General features: G+C 38.3%; 1 protein-coding gene across 4 annotated transcripts in view; it reads right to left on the bottom strand.

Annotated features, from left to right (window-relative positions):
• Positions 1 to 19,746, bottom strand: part of AASS (aminoadipate-semialdehyde synthase) — an 80,238-nt gene that overhangs the window by 24,999 nt on the left and 35,493 nt on the right. For all 4 annotated transcript variants that reach the window (XM_027539141.1, XM_027539140.1, XM_027539138.1 and 1 more), the window contains 6 exons: positions 19,100 to 19,159; positions 18,851 to 18,918; positions 7,999 to 8,120; positions 7,685 to 7,811; positions 2,170 to 2,280; positions 1,973 to 2,081 (listed from right to left, as the gene is read on the bottom strand). In XM_027539141.1, coding sequence (XP_027394942.1) covers positions 1,973 to 2,081; positions 2,170 to 2,280; positions 7,685 to 7,811; positions 7,999 to 8,120; positions 18,851 to 18,918; positions 19,100 to 19,159 — 597 coding nt within the window. The remainder of the gene's footprint in view (positions 1 to 1,972; positions 2,082 to 2,169; positions 2,281 to 7,684; positions 7,812 to 7,998; positions 8,121 to 18,850; positions 18,919 to 19,099; positions 19,160 to 19,746) is intronic.

Here is a 19,746-nt window from a genome sequence, read left to right as displayed (position 1 = left end):
ATAGCTCCTTCTTATGTATAAAAGATACTTTATATACCAACAGATTGATAATATTATAAAGAATTTTTCTCACTTTTAAAAGTCAAACCATACTACAGAATTTTCAAAGCAGTCTAAAGATCAAAAAACAAAATATTTTTTGCTGTAATTTATGTCAAAGAGTATTCTGCTGATGTTTTCCTTTAGAAGTTTCATGGTTTCTGGTCTTACACTTAGGTCTCTAGTCTATTTTGGATGAAGTAGCAGTCTAAGTCTTTTATCAAACCAAAATATTATAGTAGCATCTATTTCTCTAAAAATTTATGCTAAGACTTGGACTGTTTTTAACCACACAAATATTTCTGCAGTTTCAAAATTATACTTGAAATTTCTAGTCACAGTATGAGTTAGAATGCAGCAGCTTTTTTTCAAAATAGACTAAAGACCCAAGTGTGAAACCAGAAACCATGAAACTCCTAAAGGAAACACAGGCAGAACACTCTTTGACACAAATTATATATATATATATATATATATATATATATATATATATATATTTGGACCCATCTGCTAGTGCAAAGGAAATAAAAGTAAAAATAAACAAATGAGACCTAATTAAAGTTTAAAGCTTTTGCACAGTAGAGAAAACCATTGACAAAACAAATGACAACCTACTGCATGGGAGAAAGTATTTGTAAATGATATGACTAACAACACGTTAATACTTAAAATATATAAACAGCTCATTCAAGCTAACATCAAAAAAAACAAACAACCTGATTTAAAAATGGGCAGAAGGCCTGAACAGGCATTTTTCCAAAGAGGAAATGCAGATGGCCAACAGGCACATGGAAAGATGCTCAACATTGCTAATCATCAGGAAAATGCAAATTAAATCACAATCAGAAATATCACCTCACACATGTCAGAGTAACTATCATCAGTAAGAACAGAAATAACAAACACTGGAGAGGATGTGAAGAAAAGGGAACCGTATACACTATTGGTGGGAAAGTATATTGGTACAGCTGCTGTGGAAAACAGCATGGATATTTCTCAAAAAACTAAAAATAGAATTACCATATTACATACCATATGTATCACTCCTGGGTGTATATCTGAAAAAAATACTAATTTAAAAAGATGCATGCATCCTGATGTTCATCACAGCATTATTCATAGTTGCCAAGATACAGAAGCACCTAAGTGTCCATCAGCAGATGAATGGATAAAGAAGATGGGGTATATGTATACAATGGAATACTACTCAGTGATAAAAACAATTAAATCTTGCCATTTGCAACAACATGGATGGACTTGTAGGGTATGATGCTAAGTGAAATAAGCAGACGGAGAAAGACTGCATGATATCACTTATATGTGGAATCTAAAAAAATCAGCAAATATAACAAAAAAGCAGCGGAGTCACAGATAAAAGAGAACCAACCAGTGGTTACCAGTGGGGAAAGGGAAGTGGGGAGGTGCAGTAGAGGGGCAGGGTATTAAGAGGTACAAACTATTACACATAAATAATGCATAGCACTGTTTATTAGATCACCATTGGTTTCATAATGTAAATACTATATATTGAACAAATTAAATGTCAAATTTTTTATTACCATAGTTCATATTACTAGTGGGGTTTTCAGGGGTTTAGAGATTTTTTTTTTGTTTGTTAATATTCAGTGCAAAAGTACTAGATGGTGTATAACTCTAGAGTTGAGTTTTAAGGGATTCCCTAATATGTATACTATCTTTTTATCTGAAGTAATAAACTATGATCTTGAAAGTGCCTGAAAAAAAAAGCTATAAGGAAATATTGTACAACAGAGGGAACATAGCCAACATTTTATAATAATTATAAGTGGAATATAACCTTTAAAAAATATAGCAGTTTCTTTAATCAAAATTGTAGAAAAATTATTTCCGTACACAAAAATCTAGACCTCTTAATGATTTCCTAAATGGAACTTTGGATGTCAGTTGGGCTCACCGTGGCTCCCACTTCTTTGGCCTTATCTATTGTTTCCATTGCCAACATATGATCAAGACCAGGGTCCAATCCCAATTCACCAATGACTGTGATGCCAGCATCTTCCACACTAAAAGAGGTAGAAAGAGAAAGAAGGAAACTTCGGATAGAAAAATTTAAAAATTCCATGGAGCTGCTGAAAACTGACTGACACTTACCTCTTTTCTAATTCTTTTAGCGCTGGGGTGATGTAGCTTGCAGTGATCATGTTAACTTTGCTTGCGATGCATGCCTTGGCCACAAGAGGATGCAATACATAAGGCAATAAGCTTAAAAACAGAGGGAGAAACTGATCAGAAACTTTCTTTTCCAACTCTCCTTCCAAAACACCTTGACCTGCACTGAAGTGAAGACATCACGTTGATAATTCTCTCAGAGATGATCAATTACTCCTTGAAGACTATAGAATAAATTCATCCTGTTTTTGTATTTAAAACTCTTCTCAATATGATATTCAGTTCACCTTTCCATTTTTCCTCCCTATATCTCCTTTATAAACTATAGAAGCTATTATAATTCTCCACTCACAGCCTTTACTTTTCCATTTCTTAAACTTTACTTTCACTATATCTTCCACTTAAAATTGTCCCTCACCTGTCCACTCCCATCCAGGTCAAACCTTCCTTAAAGAAAAGTCTGAAAAGATACAACCTCCAGGAAACTCTCCCAGATTTTCCCAAATCCAGATCTTCCTCTGTATGGACTCAGCTATGCCTTTATAACATTTAATAGAATTTATTTTACTTATCCTTATATTTCTATGATTTTCTGTCTTGAGTTCCCTAGTAAAAGATAAGGTTGCTATTCTTTTTACCTCCAAGTATTCCAAATGGCTGTCATTAAACTAAGTCAAGGTAATCCATACTACTACTACTACTAAGTTGCTTCAGTCGTGTCCGACTCTAGGCGACCCCAGCAGCTCACCAGGCTCCGCCATCCCTGGGATTCTCCAGGCAAGAACACTGGAGTGGGTTGCCATTTCCTTCTCCAATGCATGAAAGTGAAAAGTGAAAGTGAAGTCACTCAGTCATGTCCGACTCTTAGCTACCCCATGGACTTCAGCCTTCCAGGCTCCTCCATCCATGGGATTTTCCAGGCAAGAGTACTGGAGTGGGTTGCCATTGCCTTCTCTGAAGGTAATCCATCAGATCAGATCAGATCAGTCGCTCAGTCATGTCCGACTCTTTGAGACCCCATTAATAGAAGCACGCCAGGCCTCCCTGTCCATCACCAACTCCCGGAGTTCACTCAGACTCACATGCATCGAGTCAGTGATGCCATCCAGCCATCTCATCTTCTGTCGTCCCCTTCTCCTCTTGCCCCCAATCCCTCCCAGCATCAGAGGCTTTTCCAATGAGTCAACTCTTGGAGTGAGGTGGCCAAAGTACTGGAGTTTCAGCTTTAGCATCAGTCCTTCCAATGAATACCCAGGGCTGATCTCCTTCAGAATGGACTGTTGGATCTCCTTGCAGTCCAAGGGACTCTCAAGAGTCTTCTCCAACACCACAGTTCAAAAACATCAATTCTTCAGCACTCAGCCTTCTTCACAGTCCCACTCTCACATCCAACATGACCACTGGAAAAACCATAGCCTTGACTAGATGAACCTTTGTTGGCAAAGTAATGTCTCTGCTTTTGAATATGCTATCTAGGTTGGTCATAACTTTCCTTCCAAGGAGTAAGCATCTTTTAATTTCATGGCTGCAGTCACCATCTGCAGTGATTTTGGAGCCCAGAAAAATAAAGTCTGACACTGTTTCCACTGTTTCCCCATCTATTTCCCATGAAGTGATGGGACCGGATGCCATGATCTTAGTTTTCTGAATGTTGAGCTTTAAGCCAACTTTTTCACTCTCCACTTTCATTTTCATCAAGAGGCTTTTGAGTTCCTCTTCACTTTCTGCCATAAGGGTGGTGTCATCTGCATATCTGAGGTTATTGATATTTCTCCCAGCAATCTTGATTCCAGCTTGTGTTTCTTCCAGTCCAGTGTTTCTCATGATGTACTCTGCATATATGCTACATTAAAAAGGAGAGTCTAGGCAAAGCCAGAGGAGAAGGCGATGGCAACCCACTCCGGTCCTCTTGCCTGGAAAATCCCATGGACGGAGGAGCCTGGGAGGCTGCAGTCCATGGGGTCACTAAGAGTCGGACACGACTGAGCAACTTCACTTTCACTTTTCACTTTCATGCATTGGAGAAGGAAATGGCAACCCACTCCAGTGTTCTTGCCTGGAGAATCCCAGGGACTGCAGAGCCCGGCGGGCTTCTGTCTATGGGGTCGCACAGAGTCAGACACGACTGAAGCGTCTTAGCATCAGCAGCAGCAGCAAGCAAGGCCAGAGGAGGAAATGAGTTTTAAGGGTATTAATTGTTGTAAAAGCTATCAAAACAGCTAAAAGTTTATGCACGCGTGCTACGTTGCTTCAGTCGTGTCTGACTCCTTTCAACGCTATGGACTGTAGCCCACCAGGCTCCTTTGTCCATAGGACTCTCCAGGCAAGAATGCTGGAGTATGATGTTTGGCAGAAATCAACAAAATTCTGTAAAGCAATTATCCTTCAATTTAAAAAATAGATAAATTAAAAAAAAAAAAAAAAAAAGAATGCTGGAGTGGGTTGCCATGCCCTCCTCCAGGGGATCTTCCACACCCAGGGATGACACCCACATCTCTTATGTCTCCTGCATTGGCAGGTGGGTTCTTTACCACCTAAGAAGCCCTAAAAATCTATATGGTGAGCAAAAACTGAAACTGTACTCAAAACTCAACTTTAAGTTTTCTAAGCATCTCGCTCAGATATTTTACTTTGGTGCTGGGACTACACAATCACAAAAAAATGACTTTCCACAAATATTGATATATATTAGTATATTCATATTCTGCTGCTGCTGCTGTTAAGTCACTTCAGTCGTGTCCGACTCTGTGCGACCCCATAGACGGCAGCTCACCAGGCTCCGCCGTCCCTGGGATTCTCCAGGCAAGAACACTGGAGTGGGTTGCCATTTCCTTCTCCAATGCAGGAAAGTGAAAAGTGAAAGTGAAGTTGCTCAGTCATGTCCGACTCTTAGCCACCCCATGGACTGCAGCCTCCCAGGCTCCTCCGTCCATGGGATTTTCCAGGCAAGAGTACTGGAGTGGGGTGCCATTGCCTTCTCCATTCATATTCTATCCAAGGACTAATAAGCATCCTATCAGTCACATAACAATAAGTTCTACTAGCTTATTACCTATTTGGTAAAGCTATCTACACAGTATAATGAAAATATAAATACAAACTTATAAACATTATTATAGTGTATTGCTGTTCTTGTTACATTCATCCTGTTTATTTCAGATTTTCTGTATTTCACATAAAATCAGACAATAAAATCACCTCTCAGGCACTTATCTCTCCTCAGGTTAACAGAACAGAGTACTGTTACTTAGATTTATTACCATGCAGAACAGAATTATGTACATATCTTGCCAGTGACAATATGAAAACTCTTTATCTCTGTATTTCAGCTTTTTTAATCAAAAATAATTGTTACTGATATAGTAGCCCTTCAAAAGCCAATGTACCAAATATCTGCAAAACTCTGTTGGAAAAGTATTAACGGAAAATGTTCCATGGCATCATCTTAAAGGTTAAGTGAAGATTTTTTTTTTTTTGGTCACATTCTTCACAATGAAAACTTGCCTGATCAAAATTTTATCAAGATCTAAGAAAAGTTTTGGCATTATCAGCACTAATCTAATAACATGCTGAGAACTAGAATGATAGGATTTTGACTGGTGGTGCCTATATAAGACAAAGGGATTAGAATTCATAATTCGTTATGTATGTAAGAGAGCATCTATTAACCAGCACATAACTCAATCCAAATAGTTGGAAATGCCACCACTTGTGCAAACATAGACAAAATATAAATCTAATTCTCAAAGTAATATATCAAACTCAATTATGACTTTTCATTAGCTCATTAAAAACTAAAATTGCAAAATACAACCATGAGAATTTGACATATTATTACAAAATCTTGTGAAACATTCTCCATACATTTTACTTTGATAGCCCCTAACATTTTACATTGAAACATTCCTTCTCCAAATTAAAAAATAAAAAGGTATTTAAGAAACACTACAGGATAGCAATGTTTAACAGCATTTCCACTATTCAGCATAGAAACTCAATCAACTAAGAAAAATTAAATATAAAACAGATTTTGCTAATGTTAAATCTTATTAAAGGTCACAAGTTCAATGAATTTTAAAATTTATACCTATTAGCTTATTGTCTGTGTTCAGGATTTTGTCATATTTTGCTTTCAATTTTGTTCAAAATGTGTTTTATTATCTTTTCTTTTTTTAATCAAACAACAATTTTATATTTAGGTACCTATGTGTGGCAAAACAAATTCTCTTTATCAGTAGGCTACAATATTCCATTTTGAATAAGGGCTTGCTTTCATAATCATATCCTGAAAGACAAGTTCTATTGGTTATTAATAAATTTTTACTGAAAAATAATTAATGCACATTAAATTTTTATAAATTGAATAATGTTTTTGAGTGTTCAGAGTGATCCTATATGAAGACATAATGTGAAAGTTCCACTTAGAATTACCTTTCATTGTGTCTGTTTTCTAAGCCCCCCTATCTTTTTTAAGGAGGACATCATAGAACTTCTCCCAAAGATATCATTTGAGTTGGAACTATGAAAGTGATATAATTATGAAAGAGCAGCTTAAGTTCCTTCTGTCTTCTAGGAAAAAAATATATTCTAGGAATAAACAGCTTATTCTCATCACTTTGGTAATTTCAAAATGAAGTATCTAATATCCGTAGCCCTATATCTAGAAGTTAGATCTGTATTTGTATTAGATAGTAATAAATTATATATTTCAAGGTCTGTTTCTCCGTTAAGGCTAAAAATGGTCACAGGGCTAAAGAATCTACTCACTCTAATTTAAGCTTTGTAAGTCCAAAGGTTAAAATAGCCACCAAAATATGACTCATGAGTGCCTCATGACCCAGCAATTCCACTTCTAGGTAAATATCCAACAGAAATGCATATATATGGTAACCAAAAGACAAGGACTAAAGTGTTCATAGCAGCACAATTCATAATAGCCAAATTCTGGGAACAACCTAAACATCCATCACTAGTCAAATGGATAATTATAGTATATTCACATAATGGAACATTACACAGCAAAGAGAATAAACTACAGTTACAGACAACACCACAGAGGACTCTCACAGTCACAATACTGAATGAAAGAAGGCAGCCACAAAAGGGGGCACACTGAAAGATTTTGATGGTACAGAATGAAAAGTAGCAGAAATGCATCTCTATGTTAGAAGCCAGGACAGTGCTTACCCTTGAAGGATGGGACTAGTAATAAATAGAGGCACAAGGAGAGCTTCTTGGCTGCTATTATATTCTGTTTCTGATGTGAGTGATGGTTACATGATGTGTTCACTTTGTGAAAATTTATTAAGCTACCTAGCTCTGATTTATGCACTTTCCCAGATGCACACTTCAATTTAAAAGTTTACTGAGAGAAGAGAAAAGGAGAAGAGACAGGAAGGAAGGATAGGGGGAGAAGGGGAAAGGAGAAGACAGAAGAGGAGAGAAACTAAAAAATAACAACGAAACATATGTCAATCATTTCTTGCTACATACTAACCTGATGACAAGATCCTGTGTTGCCACCAAGGAGCTCAACTTCTCTTCTTGTTTACCAACGTGCAGGCTAACAGGATTAATATTATATTTCTTGCCTAATTGTTCAATTTGATTCTTCATGTCAGAACCTGTTTCAAGAATTAAAAAGTCCAAGCTTTAGATTTCCTTTCAATAATCAGAGAGTAAAACACACTTTAACACCTCCAAAAATAATTTTTTGAAGTTTAGAAACAAGACTGTGATTTAAAATTCACAGAGTAACATGTTTTGAAATCAGTTTTACTTCTTCTTCTTTAAAAATCGGGGCTTATTTACCTACTGTTATTTCAATACTGTCATCTCTCAACAGGTATTCCAATACAGGCTCAGAAACGTAACCAGATCCAAGAACCAAGACCTTTTTCTTGGTGCCCATTGAAAGTGACTGAGCATGTTCCCTATAAATAAAAGGAGGGGAGAAAATATTAACAAAAAAAGTTTTAAATAAAACATTGTTGTCCCCAAACCAAACTAAAACTTAGACTGTGAAGCAGGAGGCGGTCCAGAGGCGGTCCTAAGGTGGCGGAGGAATAGGACGTGGAGACCACTTTCTGCCCCATAAATTCATCAAAAGAACATTTGAACGCTGAGTAAATTCCACAAAACAACTTCTGAATGCCAGCAGAGGACATCAAGCACCCAGAAACACAGCCCATTGTCTTCAAAAGGAGGTAGGAAAAAATATAAGTGATAAAAAGAGAGACAAAAAAGGTAGGGACGGAGATCCGTCCTGGGAAGGGAGTCTTAAAAAAGAGAGAAGTTTCCAAACACCAGGAAACACTCTCACTGGTGAGTCTGTGGCGAGCCTTGGAACCGCAAAGGGCAACATAACCAGGAGGAAAAATAGATAAATAATTAAAACCCACAGATTATGTGCCCAACAGTAACTCCAGAGAAGTTACTGCTCTTCTCCAGCAGAGAAGCAGCGCAGATGCCCGCATCCGCCACTAGCAAGTGGGGGCTGGGCAGGGAGGCGCGGGCTGCATTGCTTAGAGTAAGGACTGGGCCTGAATGCCCCAAGGGCAATCTGAGGGAACTAACTTGAGATAGCAAACCAGACTGTGGGATAGCTAATCCGGGAAAAGCCCTAACCTAAGACACTGTCAGGCCCGCTCACAGAACAAAGGACTGAGCAGAGCTAGCCGGCTGCGGACCGGCCCATCCCCCACTGGAGACAGGCAGGCAAGGGCAGCCAGAGCCAGAAGGGGGCAATTGCGGCCCCAGAGAGGCATCATTTACCAAACTGCAAGCAGTCTTCGTTGCTAATCAAGACTTCTTGGGATTCTGGACAGTCGACATTCACCTGAGAAGGTGCACCAGTTGTACACCCAGAAAACCGAGCGGCAGGGACAGGAGAGGCAATAAGTCGCAGCAACCGCACTCGCCAAACACCTGTTCACCTGAGCTGCTCGGACCTGGGAAGGGCACAAAACTCAGGCCCAACCACGTCTGCGCCTTTGAGGACTACCCGAGTTCCTGAACCTGAGCAGCTTAGACCTGGGAAGTGCATACAACCCAGGGCCAGCCTCAGACAGTTCCCGGCAGAGCAACCTAGAGCCTAAGCAGTGTAGACAGGGAAAGCATAGACACCGTGAGTGGGGGCAGACCCAGTGTGGCCGAGACTGGAAGAGCACTCCCCACACATACCAGTGTTATTTGTTTGCAGCATCCCTCCCTCCCCACAGCACGACTGAACAAGTGAGCCTAAAAAAGTGTCTACCACCGCCCCCTTGTGTCAGGGCGGAAATTAAACACTGAAGAGACCAGCAAACAGAAGAAGCTAAATCAGAGGGAACCACCTTGGAAGTGACAGATGGAGAAGTCTTGAGGCTATTGTAAGAATAAGACTGAAAACCAGAGGCAGGAGGGTTAAGTCCAAATCCTGAGAACACCAGAGAACTCCTGACTCCAGGGAACATTAATCAATAGGAGCTCATCAAACGCCTCCATACCTACACTGAAACCAAGCACCACCCAAGGGCCAACAAGAGCAAGACATACCACACAAATTCTCCAGCAACACAGGAACCTAGCCCTGAGCTTCAATATACAGGCTGCCCAAAGTCACTCCAAACCCATTGACATCTCATAGCTCATTACTGGACACTTCATTGCACTCCAGAAAGAAGATATCCAGCTCCACCCACCAGAACACTGACACAAGCTTCCCTAACCAGGAAACCTTGACAAGCCACCCATCCAAGCCCACCCACCAAGAGGAAACTCCACAAAAAAGAGAACTCCACAAACTGCCAGAATACTGAAAGGCCATCCCAAACGCAGCAATATAAACAAGATGACGAGGCAGAGAAATACCCAGCAGGTAAAGGAACAGAATAAATGCCCACCAAAGCAAGCAAAAGAAGAAGAGATAGGGAATCTACCTGATAAAGAATTCCAAATAATGATAGTGAAAATGATCCAAAATCTTGAAAACAAAATGGAGTTACAGACAAATAGATTAGAGACAAGGGTTGAGAAGATGCAAGAAAGGTTTAACAAGGACCTAGAAGAAATCAAAAAGAGTAAATATATAATGAATAATGCAATAAATGAGATCAAAAACACTCTGGAGGGAACCAACAGTAGAATAACAGAGGCAGAAGATAGGATAAGTGAGGTAGAAGATAGAATGGTAGAAATAAATGAAATAGAGAGTAAAAAAGAAAAATGAATTAAAAGAAATGAGGACAATCTCAGAGACCTCTGGGACAATGTTAAACACCCCAACATTCGAATCAGAGGAGTCCTGGAAGAAGAAGACAAAAAGAGACCATGAGAAAATACTTGAGGAGATAATAGTTGAAAACTTCCCTAAAATGGGGAAGGAAATAATCACCCAAGTCCAAGAAACCCAGAGAGTCCCAAACAGGATAAACCCAAGCCAAAACACCACAAGACACATATTAATCAAATTAACAAAGATCAAACACAAAGAACAAATATTAAAAGCAGCAAGGGAAAGACAACAAATAACACACAAGGGGATTCCCATAAGGATAACAGCTGATCTTTCAGTAGAAACTCTTCAGGCCAGAAGGGAATGGCAGGACATACTTAAAGTGATGAAAGAAAATAACCTACAGCCCAGATTACTGTACCTAGAAGGATCTCATTCAAATATGAAGAAGAAATCAAAAGCATTACAGACAAGCAAAAGCTGAGAGAATTCAGCACCACCAAACCAACTCTTCAACAAATGCTAAAGGATCTTCTCTAGACAGGGAACACAGAAAGGGTGTATAAACTCGAACCCAAACAATAAAGTAAATGGCAACGGGATCATACTTATGAATAATTACCTTAAATGTAAATGGGTTGAATTCCCCAACCAAAAGACAAAGACTGGCTGAATGGACACAAAAACAAGACCCCTATATATGTTGTCTACAAGAGACCCTCCTCGAAACAAGGGACACATACAGACTGAAAGTGAAGGGCTGGAAAAAGATATTCCATGCAAATAGAGACCAAAAGAAAGCAGGAGTAGTAATACTCATATCAGATAAAATAGGCTTTAAAACAAAGGCTGTGAAAAGAGACAAAGAAGGACACTACATAATGATCAAAGGATCAATCCAAGAAGATATACCAATTATAAATATATATGCACCCAACATAGGAGCACCGCAATATGTAAGACAAATGCTAACAAGTATGAAAGGGGAAATTAACAATAACACAATAATAGTGGGAGACTTTAATACCCCACTCACACCTATGGGTAGATGAACTAAACAGAAAATTAACAAGGAAACACAAACTTTAAATGATACAGTAGACCAGTGAGACCTAATTGATATCTATAGGACATTTCACCCCAAAACAATGAATTTCACCTTTTTCTCAAGTGCACATGGAACCTTCTCCAGGATAGATCACATCCTGGGCCATAAATCTAGCCTTGGTAAATTAAAAAAAATTTGAAATCATTCCAAGCATCTTTTCTGACCATAATGCAGTAAGATTAGATCTAAATTACAAGAGAAAAACTAGTAAAAATTCCAACATATGGAGGCTGAACAACACGCTGCTGAATAACCAACAAATCACAGAAGAAATCAAAAAAGAAATCAAAATATGCATAGAAATGAATGAAAATGAAAACACAACAACCCAAAACCTGTGGGACACTGTAAAAGCAGTGCTAAAGGGAAGGTTCACAGCAATACAGGCATCCCTCAAGAAACAAGAAAAAAGTCAAATAAATAACTTAACTCTACACCTAAAGCAACTAGAAAAGGAAGAAATGAAGAACCCCAGGGTTAGTAGAAGGAAATAAATATTAAAAATTAGGGCAGATATAAATGCAAAAGAAACAAAAGAGACCATAGTAAAAATCAACAAAGCCAAAAGCTGGTTCTTTGACAGGATAAATAAAATTGGCAAACCATTAGCCAGACTCATCAAGAAACAAAGGGAGAAAAATCAAGTCAATAAAACTAGAAATGAAAATGGAGAGATCACAACAGACAACACAGAAATACAAAGGATCATAAGAAATTACTGTCAGCAATTATATGCCAATAAAATGGACAACGTGGAAGAAATGGACAAATTCTTAGAAAAGTACAACTTTCCAAAACTGAACCAGGAAGAAGTAGAAAATCTTAACAGATCCATCACAAGCACGGAAATTGAAATTGTAATCAGAAATCTTCCAGCAAACAAAAGCCCAGGTTCAGAGGGCTTAACAGCTAAATCATACCAAAAATTTAGAGAAGAGCTAACACCTATCCTACTCAAACTCTTCCAGAAAATTGCAGAGGAAGGTAAACTTCCAAACTCATTCTATGAGGCCACCATCACCCTAATACCAAAACCTGACAAAGATGCCACAAAAAAAGAAAACAACAGGCCAATATCACTGATGAACATAGATGCAAAAATCCTTAACAAAATTCTAGCAATCAGAAGCCAACACATTAAAAAGATCATACATCATGACCAAGTGGGCAAGGATTCTTCAATATCTGCAAATCAATCAATGTAATACACCACATTAACAAATTGAAAAATAAAAGCTATATGATCATCTCAATAGATGCAGAGAAAGCCTATGACAAAATTCAACATCCATTTATGATTAAAAAAAAAAATACCCCTCCAGAAAGCAGGAATAGAAGGAACATACCTCAACATAATAAAAGCTATACATGACAAACCCACAGCAAACATTATCCTTAATGGTGAAAAATTGAAAGCATTTCCCCTAAAGTCAGGAACAAGACAAGGGTGCCTCCTCTCACCACTACTATTCAACATAGTTTTGGAAGTTTTGGCCACAGCAATCAGAGCAGAAAAGGAAATAAAAGGAATCCAAATTGGAAAAGAAGAAGTAAAACTCTCACTGTTTGCAGATGATGTGATCCTCTATATCAGTTCAGTTCAGTTCAGTCACTCAGTCATGTCCAACTCTTTGCGACCCCATGAATTGCAGCACGCCAGGCCTCCCTGTTCATCACCAACTCCTGGAGTTGACTCAAACTCACATCCATTGAGTCGGTGATGCCATCCAGCCATTCTCATCCTCTGTCGTCCCCTTCTCCTCCTGCTCCCAATCCCACCCAGCATCAGAGTCTTTTCCGGTGAGTCAACTCTTCGCATGAGGTGGCCAAAGTATTGGAGTTTCAGCTTTAGCATCAGTCCTTCCAAAGGACACCCAGGACTGATCTCCTTTAGAATGCACTGGTTGGATCTCCTTGCAGTCCAAGGGACTCTCAAGAGTCTTCTCCAACACCACAGTTGAAAAGCATCAATTCTTCGGCACTCAGCTTTCTTCACAGTCCAACTCTCACATCTGTACATGACTACTGGAAAAACCAAAGCCTTGAATAGATAGACCTTTGTTGGCAAAATAATGTCTTTGCTTTTGAATATGCTATCTAGGTTGCTCATAACTTTCCTTCCAAGGAGTAAGAGTCTTTTAATTTCATGGCTGCAATCACCATCTGCAGTGATTTTGGAACCCCCAAAAATAAAGTCTGACACTGTTTACACTATTTCCCCAACTATTTGCCAATAAGTGATGGGACCAGATGCCATGATCTTAGTTTTCTGAATGTTGAGCTTTAAGCCAACTTTTTCAGTCTCCTCTTTCACTTTCATCAAGAGGCTTTTTAGTTCCTCTTCACTTTCTGCCATATAGGAAACCCTAAAGACTCCACCAGGAAATTACAGAGTTAATCAATGAATATAGTAAAGTTGCAGGATATAAAATCAATGCACAGAAATCCCTTGCATTCCTATACACTAATAATGAGAAAATAGAAAGAGAAATTAAGGAAACAATTCCATTCACCATTGCAACGAAAAGAATAAAATACTTAGGAATATATCTACCTAAAGAAACTAAAGACCTATATATAGAAAACTATAAAACACTGGTGAAAGAAATCAAAGAGGACATTAATAGATGGAGAGATACACCATGTTCATGGATCGGAAGAATCAATATAGTGAAAATGAGTATACTACCCAAAGTAATCTATAGATTCAATGCAATCCCTATCAAGCTACCAACAGTATTTTTCACAGAGCTAGAACAAATAATTTCACAATTTATATGGAAATACAAAAAAAAACTTGAAGAAGCAAAGCAATCTTGAGAAAGAAGAATGGAACTGGAGGAATCAACCTGCCTTACTTCACGCTCTACTACAAAGCCACAGTCATCAAGACAGTGTGGTACTGGCACAAAGACAGAAATACAGATCAATGGAACAAAATAGAAAGCCCAGAGATAAATCCACGTACCTATGGACACCTTATCTTTGACAAAGGAGGCAAGAATATACAATGGAGAAAAGACAATCTCTTTAACAAGTGGTGCTTGGAAAACTGGTCAACCACTTGTAAAGGAATGAAACTAGAACACTTTCTAACACCATACACAAAAATAAACTCAAAATGGATTAAAGATCTAAATGATAGACCAGAAACTATAACACTCCTAGAGGAGAACATAGGCAAAACACTCTCCGACATAAATCACAGCAAGATCCTCTATGACCCACCTCCCAGAATATTGGAAATAAAAGCAAAAATAAACAAAAAGGACCTAATTAAAATTAAAAGCTTCTGCATAACAAAGGAAACTATAAGCAAGGTGAAAAGACAGCCTTCAGAATGGGAGAAAATAACAGCAAATGAAGCAACTGACAAAGAATTAATCTCAAAAATATACAAGCAACTCCTGCAGCTCAACTCCAGAAAAATAAATGACCCAATCAAAAAAATGGGTCAAAGAACTAAACAGATATTTCTCCAAAGAAGACAAACAGATGGCTAACAAACACATGAAAAGATGCTCAACATCACTCATTATCAGAGAAATGCAAATCAAAACCACAGTGAGGTACCATTTCACGCCAGTCAGAATGGCTGCTATCCAAAAGTCTACAAGCAATAAATGCTGGAGAGGGTGTGGAGAAAAGGGAACCCTCTTACACTGTTGGTGGGAATGCACACTAGTATAACCACTATGGATAACAGTGTGGAGATTCCTTTAAAAACTGCAAATAGAACTGCCATACAGCCCAGCAATCCCACTTCTGGGTATACACACTGAGGAAACCAGAATTGAAAGAGACATGTGTACCCCAATGTTCATCACAACACTGTTTATAATAGCCAGGACATGGAAGCAACCTAGATGTCCATCAGCAGACGAATGGATAAGAAAGCTGTGGTACATATACACAATGGAGTATTACTCAGCCATTAAAAAGAATACATTTGAATCAGTTCTAATGAGGTGGATGAAACTGGAGCCTATTATACAGAGTGAAGTAAGCCAGAAAGAAAAACACCAATACAGTATACTAATGCATATATATGGAATTTAGAAAGATGGTAATGATAACCCTGTATGCAAGACAGCAAAAGAGACACAGATGTATAGAACAGTCTTTTGGACTCTGTGGGAGAGGGCGAGGGTGGGATGGTTTGGGGGAATGGCACTGAAACATGTATATTATCATATGTGAAATGAATTACCAGTCCAGGTTCGATGCATGATACAGGATGCTCAGGGCTGGTGCACTGGGATGACCCAGAGGGATGGTACGGGGAAGGAGGTGGGAGGGGGTTTCAGGATGGGGAACACATGTACACCCATGACAGATTCATGTCAATGTATGGCAAAACCAATACAATGCTGTAAAGTAATTAGCCTCCAATTAAAATAAATAAATTTATATTAAATAAATAAATAAAACTTAGATTGTGAAGCAATCATTTCCCCCCCACATTTCTTACAATAAGAATCTCATCAGGAGTTCCCAATACCAACATTTTACATTAATTATTTTATATCCCATATAATGAACAATAGATCCAGACATCTTTGATAGGTGTGAATTCCCAGTACCACTAGTGAGGTAGAAGTGCTGGGCCAATGCCTGGCTGTTCATAACTGAGTCACCTGGTCTCACACTGTATCCTTCTGGGGGAGGACATTGATTCAAAATCATGCTAGGGGCCTTTTATCAGAAACCTATTTACCCCTCACAACAATCTGAGGATACTACAATCTGAGCAGGAAGTTATTATCCATATTAGACACAGTCTTGTGATTTATCTTTCAGGTCACTTGAAACCAGTGAAAACCATTATTTTGTTTCTCTTTTTTTTTTCAAACTCTAAACTTTTTATTTTGTATTGGGATATAGCTGATTAACAACGTTGTGATAAAAAAAAAGAAAAAGAAAAACCAATGTTGTGATAGTTTCAGATGAACAATGAAGAAACTCAGCTATACATATACATGTATCCATTCTCCCCCAAACCCTTCTCCCATCCAGGCTGCCACATAACATTGAGCAGAGTTCCATGTACTACACAGTAGGTCTTTGTTGGTTTTGTTGGTTATCCCTTTTGAATATATCAATGTGTACATGACCTTCCCAAATTCCCTAACAATCCCTTCCCTTTGGGAAACTGAATGTTCATTTTCTAAGTTTGTGAGTCTCTTTCTAAAACTATAATCTTGAAATCACAAATGGAATGGGTTAAATGTAGAAACCTAAGATGAGTCACTAGGCAGAACTCTAATTCTTGAATTTCTCTGTTGTTGGAATTTGTACTTGCCTGACAGTTAATGATTTGTCTTTCGTACAAACTCTGACCTCCAAGATAGTGACTAAGTCTTCTCCATCTTTATAAGCCCACTATTGCTCATTGAATTCTGTCTTAAAGATACTCATTAAAAGTCTTCTGAATCAAATTCCCAGATATCAATACAAAACCATGGAAATGGTTTGGTGCCAGAGACTTAAGCAGAAGGCTCTGTTGCTGGAATCTTTTAGGCTAGGATGTCTCTCAAGCTTTAACCTTAATTTAATTTCACTTAATTTCATTAATTATAAGTAAATAAAAATAAATGTAAATATAAAATTCTCCCACCCCTCCTCACCCCCAACACTCCTATCACTGATGATGGGAGCTTTCATTTAACTTCCACCTCTATCCCATTTCATCTCCCAGAAGGAAGCACTATTATTGGCTATTATAGATCCTTTCTAATAACATCTTCTGTAGTTTGGGTATATGAAACACATTATTTTGATCTCTAAAAAGAAAATGTTCAAAATACATTTTTAAAAACTTATTTCTAGATATTAATATTATCTGCCCCATCAGCAACCCCACACTCCTGGTTAATAATTACTGTGCTAAATAAAGGGGCTTCCCTGGTGGCTCAGACAGTAAAAGAATTGCCTGCAATGTGGGAGACCTGGGTCAGGAAGATCCCTTGGAGGAGTGCATGGCAACCCATTCCGGCATTCTTGCTTGGAGAATCCCCATGAATGGAGAAGCCTGGCAAGGTACAGTCCATGGGGTTGTAAAGAATTGGACACAACTGAGCGACTAAGCACAGGACAAGGAATAAAGAGAACAAAACAATAAGGCAGGGATTCAAGGAAACTCTAATTTCCTTCCAAAATGCAATCTTCATTTTCAATCTCTTGGCACAAGATTCTACCTGGGAAGGAAGGCAGGAAGTCCTAGCAGTCACACCTGCTGCTACATGGAATATGGTGTATAAAGAGGGACTAGTCATGTTAGACATGTCATTGAGGTTAGTCATGTAAGAAAGAGATCATCAGAATGAAAATCCAAAGATAAACAAAACTATGAAAAACAAACATATGAAGTTTCCCCTAGAAGACACTCACCTATGGAGTTCTATAAACCAATTGCTTTTTCATTAAAAAAAAAATTATGTACCCCTGGTTTCATGCCAGAATATTTCACTAACACACAAAAGTAAGTATAAGCTAACAAACACACATGGAAAAGGCATAACAATAATACTTGATCTTTTATTTACTTCTTATAGGTGGAATAACAGAGAGAAGATCAGGCAGTTAGTTTCTAATTTTCCCACTCTGGCTTCTCCTGAGAATTCAATGCATGGGTTATTTTGTTAAATGTGAATGGACCAATAGAGCAGGCATAAACACAGACCAAGTACAACCAGCTGGAGACCAGAACATTCCAATGTCAATGTCCATGTTTCCAATTTTGAGTACTAACGCCAATTATGGAAACCAAGGTCTTAGCTAAGTATCTTCCTAAGAGAACTGTTCTCTCCAGTGGATTTGTCTCATTACTTTTTGACACTTTCCTCCTAATAAGAACCCCAAGGAAAACTGACCTCTCACCATTTTCTTTTTTCAGTACTTTTCTTAATTGCTAACCAATAGTCCAGTTTGCTAAATATTATCCTAAGCAAAAGAGAATCCAAATCCTCAACTAGAAATCAATCTGAACGTGCCAAGGAAAGGGTTAGCTTGCTGATTTTCCTTTGAGATAATAGTTGAGACATTACAATATGCAAAATGCTAGAGAAAGAACAGGGACAGAGCTTTTGAAGTTTTGCTTACCTACACACAAGTCTACATGGATATTAGAAAGCCAAAATGATGCTACAATACTGTTCAAAGGAAAATAATTCACATTGGTTTCAGCCAGTCACTTCATTTAAAATTCCTAATATTTACAGACATTAAAAAAATACATATTGCATAATCCTAGCATCAAGAACTCATATGGAAGCATTTAAAAAATACTCATGAGATCCAAGAATAAATGTATTAAACAAGAGGTTGTAAATGATGCTTACCTGTTCTCTCGGAGTTTCTGGATATATTTATACTTGTTAGACAGCATGCCATTAGATGCAATCACTGCCTGAATATATATGATACAAGACAATTCTTTAGTCAGCACATTTAGTCCCACAATCAGGCTCATGACTAACAGAGAAAAGAGAGAGTGACAGAGAGGGAGAAAGACAGGGAGGGAAAGAGGAAAAGAGATCAAGGAAAGTGCGGAAAAAATACAGTGAAAAGAAATACTTTTCATAACTTACATCTCGCACCACAGGAGAAAAATTCTGACTTTCAAGAGGCTGTGTCGCATCTGATAGTATCTGAAAAGGAAATGAAATTGGAAAAAGATAAATGATGTTGCAAAGAAGGCATCTTGCAATTTTATCTATATTAAAATATTAGTCAAAGGAAAAAAGGTTTAGAAAAGTTTTTTGAAAATCACTGAATTGTATAATTAATTGGCAAAAGGAGTCTTCTGCAAGCAATGAATTCTGCTCCCCAAAACATGTTTATTCAGTACAATTTCCAATTCCAAAACCTTAATCACATTTGCTTACTGGAAACACAAAAAACTTAGACTTCCCCACCAGTTAGATGTGTCACATTGAGTGTATGTTTAGTTGCTCAGTCATGTCCAACTCCTTGCTACTCTTTGAACTGAAACCCTCCAGGCTCCTCTGTCCGTGGGAGTTTTCAGGCAAGAATACTGGAGTGGGTTGCCATTTCATTCTCCAGGGAATCTTCCTGACCCAGGGATCAAACCCACATCTCCTGTGTCTCCTGCATTGCAGGTAGATTCTTTAACCCCTGAGATACCAGGGAAGCCTGTGTCAAGTTGAGCATGCTGGCAAATATCACCACAAGCTTTATCACCACAGTCCTCACTCTGAGGACCTCCATCCCATCC

Source organism: Bos indicus x Bos taurus, chromosome 4 (genome assembly GCF_003369695.1).
Source record: "Bos indicus x Bos taurus breed Angus x Brahman F1 hybrid chromosome 4, Bos_hybrid_MaternalHap_v2.0, whole genome shotgun sequence".
Taxonomy (NCBI): Eukaryota; Metazoa; Chordata; class Mammalia; order Artiodactyla; family Bovidae; genus Bos; species Bos indicus x Bos taurus.
This window is presented reverse-complemented; position numbering and strand designations above follow the sequence as displayed.